This window comes from Mustelus asterias, chromosome 12, assembly GCF_964213995.1.
Source record: "Mustelus asterias chromosome 12, sMusAst1.hap1.1, whole genome shotgun sequence".
NCBI lineage: Eukaryota > Metazoa > Chordata > Chondrichthyes > Carcharhiniformes > Triakidae > Mustelus > Mustelus asterias.
Window position 1 is genome coordinate 98,783,192 of NC_135812.1, and position 9,860 is coordinate 98,793,051.

A 9,860-nucleotide genomic window follows, 5' to 3' on the forward strand; every position below is an offset into this window, starting at 1 on the left:
TTTAGAAAATACCTTGAAAAGGATTGCAAGCATAGCACAAAATTTAAATCTGTATACTAGTTGTTTTGAGTTTGAGGAAAGTTGCAGTAGAAAGTCTTACGATATTAGGGCAGCACTGTGGGGTTAGCACTGCTGCCTTACAGTGCCAGGGACCTAGGTTCAATTCCAGCCTTGGGTCACTGTCTGTATGGAGTTTGCACGTTTCCTCCGGTTGTTCCGGTTTCCTCCCACAGTTCAAAGAAATGCAGGTTAGGTGGATTGGCTATGCTAAATTACCCCTGAGCGTCAGGGGATTAGAAGGGTAAATACATGGGGTTACAGGGATAGGGCCTGGGTGGAATTGTGGTCAGTGCAGACCTGATGGGCCGAATGGCCTCTTTCTGCACTGTAGGGATTCTATGAAAAAGTAATATTGTGATAAGCAAACCAATTTTCCAAATTACAAATGAATGTACCTGTCATTCCTTCCTAATGTTTTCAACTTTGCATGAGAGGATTTGGTCCTTTACCTTGGTTTCCTCATTTTGAATAACTCTATTAGATAATTGAGTCAGATTGTCTGTGATAACCCCACTCAAATTGAATTGACTGTAAATTTTCTTCTTAATGTTATGCTGACACAAAGTATTTTACTCCAGATACCTTTGTGTTTCCATAAACCTGCTGCAGTGACTCTCATTAAATCTCACTGAGAAATCTTAAAGAGCAGGAAGTATTGCACACTTAAATTCTTCCGTTTACTTGTGGTTACGTTTGGCTTAGTTGTCATTTCAGCAAAAATTTAGTTTACATTAAAATTTAATAGTATGAACACCAATTATAATTGAACAATTAGAAGTTTCACAGTCAGTTTCTCCCTTTCCTGTAAAATCATTCACTCAGAACTAAGCGGGAGGTGCAGTGTGGGATGAAAAGAAAACAGGAGCACAAATGCACAAAACCTGGGAATGATGATAGGTCAAGTGGAATAATTGGTCATATTTACTTAGAGGGAGCACTGACACGACATGGCTCGCAGCAAATAGGTGACTCCACCAATCTCTACAGGTTTTTTTTTAAACCATTAGATACCTGGCCAGCCATCATATTGAGTGACTGCAGGATGAACCCAGCCCTTACATAAAGGGGAAAAAAAACATTCAATCATGTGAAATCCACATCTTCGGTATCTGTTAACTAACACTTTCTAATTAGAACCGTTATTGGGATTCAGTCAGATTGACAACACAAAAATGTACCCTTACAAAATGGTCCAAATCGGCTCTTAAATATTATTTCTTGTTTCGCAATTTTATTTCCATTTTAATAAATGCTTTAAGATTCTCATCATCAACGTGTTCATCGATAACCTCGAGTGCTTTTAGTCCTCCATTCTCGTAGTAGTCCAACATCTCCTCTGCATATGAAATCCATACACAATTGTGGCACCCTTTCATACAGCACCAGGTCGGAGGTATTGGGGGGAAGTCACGATTTACCCTAAAGACAGCATCATCTTTATTACTTTGCTCTTTATGTTGAAGATGGTTCCTTTCTTCATTCTCCTTGCAGTTCAGGTTCCTGGAGGGCGTAAAAAACCTTTTGCACATGATGGTAGTTCGGTTACAGTATGTCATCTGCAAAGCTCTGAAGAGTCCGGGCAAATGCGATGAAAGATGCAAGCTTGATATCCACTTAAATCCACTGGAAGAGAATCCTGAAAGTAGTCTTGGAGCTCCCTGAAAATTAAAATGAAGATAGCTTAATGCTCATTGCATCGCCATAATAATGCAGTGCATTCATGATACAAAACTGAAATGTCAGAATGTAAATAAAGAAGCTTTGCCAATAAGTACGTAAAGAAACTCCCTGTCCAGATTTCATTTGTGATTGGAAATCCATGATAGTTTGGTGCCAAATGCACTCCTAAATCCTGCAGGTCAACTTGCCTCCAGCTTCAATCACAGATCTGTATTGTCTTAGGAAAATAAATATAGTTTTAAGGGGTTTACATTTGTTTTGGTAAACATTAGACATAAGGTAAGTGGTTTAATTTCATATTTCGGTGCTTGGAAGGGTAAAACCTTTGATCCATGTTAGACAAAGGTGTTTCTATATGTAGGGGTTGGTTTCAATTCCAACTGTGATTCTACTGTGCTTTACAGAGGGTTACAGTGTGAAGAGTAATTAAACCAGCTTAGCAACTGGGGACTTGTAAGGTAGAGAAGCTTTTAAGTTTTAGTTTGGCTAATTTAATGGCAGTTGGAGATTGATAGAGAGAGAGAGAAGGTAGGTCTCTCAGTTCTGCTAGAAGCAGTTGGTTTTAGATGGCTAAAGAGGGAATGTCACTCTCAGCCTTGCTAGAAGGAAAGCCATACTATGGAATAATGGTTAAGAAAACCGATGCCAGAAACCTAAAGTATAGCTAATTAAGGAAACTAGAGAAATGAACAGACATTGCCAAGAAGTTTGGAGTTAATGGAACAGAGGAAACTGGGAACCAGAACAGATTACTGTTCAGTAAAGTCACAGAGAGTTGAAAAGGCACTGGATCATGAGAGGTCAGAAAGGCATCTGCAGTAGTGTTAACGTTTGTGAGAAATTATTACAGTTTGGGAGATATTAATTGAAACAATTGTGGAAATTTGTGGCTCAACCTGAGTTTGTGTAAAAGCCTTTAAGACAAAGAAAACCTGAAGGAAGAGGTATAAAACCTGAAAGCAAAACACCAATGGAAACGGAGGGAAAGCATAATTTAAAAGAAAATTTGAAAGTGTGACTTTTGAAAGTGGAATTTGAAATCACTTGTGTAGAAGCCAGAGTTCAGTGAGACAAGGTAGCTCACGGTATAAGAATTATCTAGAGAGATTTTGGGGAGAAATCCACAAACATTCACTTGGGTTCAAAGGGGAGTGTGTCTCACCACAGTCATCTTGTGTGCTTGAAAAGGACTTTGTGTGTTAATGAGATCATTGTAGTTTAAGATGTACTTTGTAATCCGTGTTAATCTTAAAATGTGTCATTGTTAAAATAAGGGGGAGGAAAAGAACATTGTATCCTAATCCAATAATGTTTAATAAATGTTTATTTTCTTGTTAACACAAATTAGCAGCCCTGTGCTTCTGTTCTTCATGATGTGGAGATGCCGGCGTTGGACTGGGGTAAACACAGTAAGAAGTTTAACAACACCAGGTTAAAGTCCAACAGGTTTATTTGGTAGCAAAAGCCACACAAGCTTTCGGAGCTGCAAGCCCCTTCTTCAGGTGAGTGGGAATTCTGTTCACAAACAGAGCATATAAACACACAAACTCAATTTACATGAATAATGGTTGGAATGCGAATACTTACAACTAATCAAGTCTTTAAGAAACAAAACAACATGAGTGGAGAGAGCATCAAGACAGGCTAAAAAGATGTGTATTGTCTCCAGACATGTACACATCTTTTTAGCCTGTCTTGATGCTCTCTCCACTCATGTTGTTTTGTTTCTTAAAGACTTGATTAGTTGTAAGTATTCGCATTCCAACCATTATTCATGTAAATTGAGTTTGTGTCTTTATATGCTCTGTTTGTGAACAGAATTCCCACTCACCTGAAGAAGGGGCTTGCAGCTCCGAAAGCTTGTGTGGCTTTTGCTACCAAATAAACCTGTTGGACTTTAACCTGGTGTTGTTAAACTTCTTACTTCTGTTCTTCCACAGTTTATACAAAAAAATTAAAAGTTAAGGGCCAGAATGTTACGGCCATTTATGCCTGTGGGATTTTCCCATCCTGCTGCAGTGAATGGAGATTTGGCTGGGCGCCAAATTCTCTGACCTCACTGTAGCAGGCGTGTAGCAGCCGGTAAGATCATGCCCAAGGTCGTTTTAGACAGGGTTCTATTCTGGGATCTTCCTGTCCAGCTATATCAACTGGAATCGTAAAATTGGAATCAAACAGAAGGTAGTAGGATCACTACAAATGGTCATAGTGCCCCTGGGTTAGGAACAATTGAAAGGAATATTATTCAGGAATCCTAATCACCGTCCAGTGATCCACTGATGGAGTGAATGGGAATGAGTTCAGTTAAGCAGGAATCAGACTGGGCTATGATATCCATCAGTCTAATAACCTGCTGACAATATCTGCACTTGAATTTGAAGAATGGCTTTTTAAGTATGATATCAAGAGGACTTATCTGCACATCTATGTTCAGGGATTGGTAGAGGCCACCCAAGGCCCTTATAGAAATCATAGAAGAAATCATAGAAACCCTACAGTGCAGAAGGAGGCCATTCGGCCCATCGAGTCTGCACCGACCACAATCCCACCCAGGCCCTACCCCCACATATTTACCCGCTAATCCCTCTAACCTACACATCCCAGGACTCTAAGGGGCAATTTTTAACCTGGCCAATCAACCTAACCCGCACATCTTTGGACTGTGGGAGGAAACCGGAGCACCCGGAGGAAACCCACGCAGACACGAGGAGAATGTGCAAACTCCACACAGACAGTGACCCGAGCCGGGAATCGAACCCGGGACCCTGGAGCTGTGAAGCAGCAGTGCTAACCACTGTGCTAACCACTGTGCTACCGTGCCGCCCTATAGGCGGTTCTGTTTCACTTGTCTGTTCAATCAGCAAGTAATTCCAAGTTAAAAATGACTATTTTACAGCCTATTAATTTTAATGCCTCTTCATCTCTTTGCACTGGCGAGAACTGCATTGTAAATTTTACTGGGAAGAGTTTAACTGTAAATTGCCATTGCTTTGTATTCGAATAGGAAATGGGTTATATCAAAAATTAAACAATTGTTTCAGAAGCCATTTTATTGCTTTGAACCCGAGACATTTTGACTGTTAAGAATGATTTGTTAAATGCTCCCCTTGCCTCTCAACGATCCAGCTAGTTATGGCATTGGGTAGCTGAGCCACAAAAAGCAGGAATGTCCCTGTTTGAGTAGATTGTCTTAGTTCCTGCAGGCTAGAGATAGGGAGAGGTAAAGCAGTTAGAATTCCTATTTTCAATCACAATCCAGGGATCTCTATTAGGAGTGGAGAGGACATGGGACCTGGGAGGAGTAGTAGGCCACTCAGCCCTTTGAGCTGCTCCACCAGTCAATAAGATCATGGCTGATCTGGCCTGAAACCCACTTTGCCATTTGCCCTCCTTAACCCTCGACTTCCTTGTCTGTCAAAAATCCAACTCTGTCTTGAATAAATTCATGACCGAGCCTCCACTGCTTTTGGGGGAAGATAATTCCACAAACTAACAACCTTAAGAGAAAAAAGCTCTCATCTCAGTCTTAAAATGTAGACCTTTATTCTTAAACTCTGTCCCTGTAGTCTACTTGGACTTCAGGGAGGCTTTTGATAAGGTCCCAATTGAGAGACTGATAGCGAAGGTAAGAGCCCATGGGATCCAAGGAAATTTGGTAATTAGGATCAAGAATTGGCTGAGTGTCAGGAAGGAGAGGGTGAAAGTCAAGTGGTGTTTTTCACAGGTGGAAGCCTGTGTCCAGCGGGGTCCCGCAGGGATCAGTGTTGGGGCTCTTGATGTTTGTGGTTTGTATGACTTGAGGGTTGATCAGTAAGTTCACAGATTATACAAAAATTGGTCGGGTGGTGAATAGTAAGGTGTATAGCTTCAGATTACAAGACGATATAGACAGGCCGGTCAGATGGGCTGATCAGTGGCAAATGGAATTCAATCCGGATAAGTGTGAGGTGATACACTGGGGGAGGACAAACAAGGCAAGGTAATACATGATGAACAGCAGGATCCTGGGAAGCACCAAGGATCAGAAGGTCCTTGGTGTGCACATACACTGGTCCCTTGAGGTAGCAGGACAGGTGGATAAAGTGGTTAAGACGACATATGGTACAATTGCCTTTATTAGCTGAGCCATAGAGCTTAAGAGCATGGAGGTTATGTTGGAACTATGCAAATGTTGGTTAGGCTACAGCTGGTGTATTGTGTGCAGTTCTGGAACCCACATTATAAGATGGCATTAGAAAGGATGCAGAGGAGGTTTACCAGGATGTTGTCTGGGCTGGAGAGTTTAATTATGAACAGAGATTGGATAGACTAGGGTTGGAACATGATTGAGGTGTATAAAATTATGAGGGCCATAGATAGATCAGACAGGAAGAAACTTTTCCCATTGTTGGAGGGATCAATGACTAGGCACAGATTTAAGGTAAGGAACAGGAGTTTTAGAGGGGATCTGAGGAAAAACCTTTTCATCCAAAGGTGGTGGGAGTCTGGAACTCACTGCCTGAAAGGGTGGTGGAGGCAGAGACCCTCAGAACATTTAAGAAGCATTTCGATGTGCAATTGCGTTGCCAAGGCATACAAGGCTGTGAGCCAAGTGCTGGAAAATGGGATTAGAATAGGTAGGCGGTTTGTCTTTGACTGGTGCAGGTGTGATGGGCTGAAAGGCCTTTTTCTGTGCTGTATATCTCTATGACCCTATGATTCTAGTCTCTCCCACAAGTAGAAACATCCTCCCAGTATTCACCCTATCAAATCCTTTCAGGATCTTATATGTTTCAATCGGATCATCTCTCCTTTGTCTAAAGGGATGAGGGCTTGCATATGTTGGTTATAAGAGAGTTTAATAACCTGAATCACAAACTGGGCTCACACAGGGGCAGCTAACACCAGTCGAACAATAGCCCAGTCAAAGAAGAAAGGGAGAATTCATCAAAGAAAAAAAAAAATTTGCTAATCGGCATGCTGGCCCAATGGTTAGCACTGCTGCCTCACAGTGCCAGAGACTTGGGTTCAATTCCAGCTTCGGGTAACTGTCTGTGTGGAGTTTGCATGTTAAAGTATATTTATTAGTCCCAAGTAAGGCTTACATTAACGCTGCAATGAAGTTACTGTGAAATTCCCCTAGTCGCCACACTCCGGCGCCTGTTCAGGTCAATGCGTGGGTTTCCTCCCACAGTCCAAATGTGTGTGGGTTAGGTTGATTGGCCATGCTAATTGACCCTCGGTGTTGGGGATTAACAGAGTAAATATATGGGGGGGGGGGTTATTGGGTGGGTGGGATTGTTGTCGGTGCAGGTTCGATGGGCCGAATGGCTTCTTTCTGCAGTATAGGGATTCCATGATCTGTTAGTAGATCGTAAGCAATTAATCCTCTCGAATGGCCAGAATAATGTTTGGCGGCACAGTTTAGGAAACAGGATGCTCAGCTTAACATTCACAACTTATGCTGTGCAAACGACTGCTATCTTTCATTTACGTAGTATTCTTTAAGCAAGACAATCAGGATACGAGAGTCAATTGCTGTCCAATCTGTTCACTGATCACCCACCCGCAAAACATTTCATCAACTTTCCTATCCTTTTTTTAAAAAAAACATCAATCTCTTAAATAAATCAAATTAAACTAGTTTTGCACACATGACTGCTTAAACTGAGTGAACGAATGATCTTTGGTTCCACTCCACAATTCAATTATCCATTATGATAAATTGCATTTCCAAAACGTCTCAGATAAGCAATAAATTACTCCTGAACCAAAGAGGAGATTATGGGGATGGGTGACAAAAGCTTGGTCACAGATGCAGGACAGTCTTAAAGGAAGAAGCAAAGTCTAAGGAGGCAATTCAAGAAATTAGGACTTACACAGCATGAGCATCATCATTGGGGCAATGAAAGTGGGAGTTCAGAAGAGGGACACAGAGTTCTTGGTGAGGTTAGAGATATAGTGGTGGGTGAGGATATGGCAGGATTTGATCACAAGGTAGAGAATTTTTAAATCAAAGCATTTGTGGATCAGGAATCCACGTAGTTGAGCAAGCACAGGAGTGAGCAGGATACGTACAGATTAACAACAAGAACAATGTCCAGCAGCAAAAGCTGGAAAAACTCAGCAGGTCTGGCAGCATCCATAGCGAGAGAAAATAAGAATTAATGTTTCAAATACATCTGACTTTTTAGAGCAGAAGACAGAGGGAGAAATTTGTTCGATTGTATACTAAATAAGAAGGGGTGGAACAGACTAGAAGGTCAGCGATTAGTGGGAGCTGGGAGAGATTGCAACAAAGGCGTACCAAAACTTAAGAACAAGTGACAGATGGCCCAGTGGGGAGGGGGAGGGAGGTTTTGGCATTGGGACAAAGAATGTTTGGGATATATAAAACAAATGTCAAGATGGAGGAGAAAGGTCACAGTCTGAAGTGTTGAGTCCGGAGGGTTGTAATGCGCCTAATCGGAAGATGAGATGCTGCTCCTCTAGTTTGCGTTGGGCTTCACCGTAGCGCAGTATGAGGCCTCTTTTTTTTAGGTCAAACCGAATAAACAAACTCAAATTAAGCCAGGACAAAGTAAAAGGGGCAGCTCCCGAAAAGGAGGGGGAACAGCCCGAACAAAAATCAAAGTACAAAGGAAACTTGAAAACATCAAATTAAAATGTGATTATGAGGGTCAATAATGCACCCCAACCCCTGCGGCGCCCAACGGGCATGGAAGGCATCAACTGTGCCTGTGGACACCGCATGCTCCCTCTCCAGGGCCACCTGGTCGCGAACGTAGCCGCAGTAGAGGGGCAGACAGTCAGGATGGACGGCCCCCTCGATCGCCCGCTGCCTGGACCTGTAAATGGTGCGTTTCGCCAGGCCCAGGAGCAGGTTCACGAGGAGGTCGCCATCCTGACCCACCCTTCTCCGCACCAGGTGTCTGTAGATCAGGAGCGTGGGAATGAAGTGCAAACAAAACATCAATAAAAGGTTCTTTAGGAAAACAAAAAGGGAGTGCAGCCTAAGACACAAAACATAGACATGGTCCACGATCTCCACAAGGCCACAGAAGGGGCACTCTTCAGAGCCCGTGAACCAGTGAATCCTACGGTTGTGCGGAACTGCTGCATGCATCACCCTCCACCCCAGGTCCCCGATGTAATTGGGGGAAGATCCCTCCGGAGAGGGACCTCCACCGGGGACCTCCGCCACCCGGCGGCAACAAGGCCCGCCAAGGTGTACAGTGACACGGTGGTCACTAGACAAGTAATCCAAAGGACCTGGGTTCGAATAGGGGGATTAGTGATGTTGCAGAGTAAGACTGGATAAGAGTTGATGCAAACTCAAAGGGCCGAATGGCCTCCTTTTGCACTGCAGGATAGCTAGTACATAGACTAAATTAATAAATCTGGAATATCGTGGCTATCTTCAATTGTGTAAAAGCCCATCTGCCTCACTGAGCCATTGGGAGCCAGGTTGGCCTGTGTGTGATGCCAGACCCACAGCAGTGAATGGCCTAGCACGCCACTCAGTTCAAGGTCAAGTAGGTCAGGCGCCGGAGTGTGGCGACTGGGGGATTTTCACAGTAACTTCATTGCAGTGTTAATGTAAGCCTACTTGTGACAATAATAAACAAACTTTTAGGGATGGGGGACAAATGTTGACCCAGCCAGTGATGCCCAGGTCCTGTGAAAGAATGAAGAACAGCTTGGTCACAGAAGCAGCGCCTTACAGGAGGGATAGCAGGATTCAGGGAGGGATTTGCAGAGCTGAAGGCAGCCGGGTTCCCCCTAACCATTCAGCCGCTTGTACTGCAGCAACACTGGGCGGAGAGAGGGGGTGAAATCTAATCCGGCTGCCCTTCAGAGTGAAGGACAGGCGGGGGAAGAGCACTCACCGCGCCGGCCACCTTCCAGCGGGAGCACAGGCTGCAGACAGCGGCACCGACAGAGCTGCTCATGGGCCCGGCGGCCTGCAGTTTGCGGTGTCGATAACTACCGGCAGCCTGGTCTGGCCAGCTCCCTCCTCCTCCTCCTCCGGAGGCGGCCTGAGGCCTCGCTCAGGGACCAAGCGCTGCCTAGCAACGGAAGTCACGCCCACCCGCCAGCCACTGACTGACAGTGGCCTCAGCGGGCCTGGCACGTGGCTG

At 43.9% G+C, this 9,860-nt stretch overlaps 1 protein-coding gene across 1 annotated transcript; it reads right to left on the reverse strand.

Annotated features, from left to right (window-relative positions):
* Positions 1-1,264: 1,264 nt before the first annotated feature.
* On the reverse strand, positions 1,265-9,816 carry oxld1 (oxidoreductase-like domain containing 1). Its single transcript, XM_078226000.1, has 2 exons — positions 9,609-9,816; positions 1,265-1,718 (listed from the first exon to the last, which is right to left on the reverse strand). The coding sequence occupies exons 1-2, from the start codon at positions 9,669-9,671 to the stop codon at positions 1,272-1,274; spliced, it is 510 nt and encodes a 169-aa protein (XP_078082126.1). The 5' UTR covers positions 9,672-9,816; the 3' UTR covers positions 1,265-1,271.
* Positions 9,817-9,860: the final 44 nt, after the last annotated feature.

Coding starts and splice junctions, on each gene's coding strand:
- oxld1 (XM_078226000.1), bottom strand. CDS start 9,671: ATGAGCAGCTCTGTCGGTGCCGCTGTCTGCAGCCTGTGCTCCCGCTGG. Junction 1,719..9,608: donor GCTGGAAGGTGGCCGGCGCG/GTGAGTGCTCTT, acceptor TTTAATTTTCAG/GGAGCTCCAAGACTACTTTC.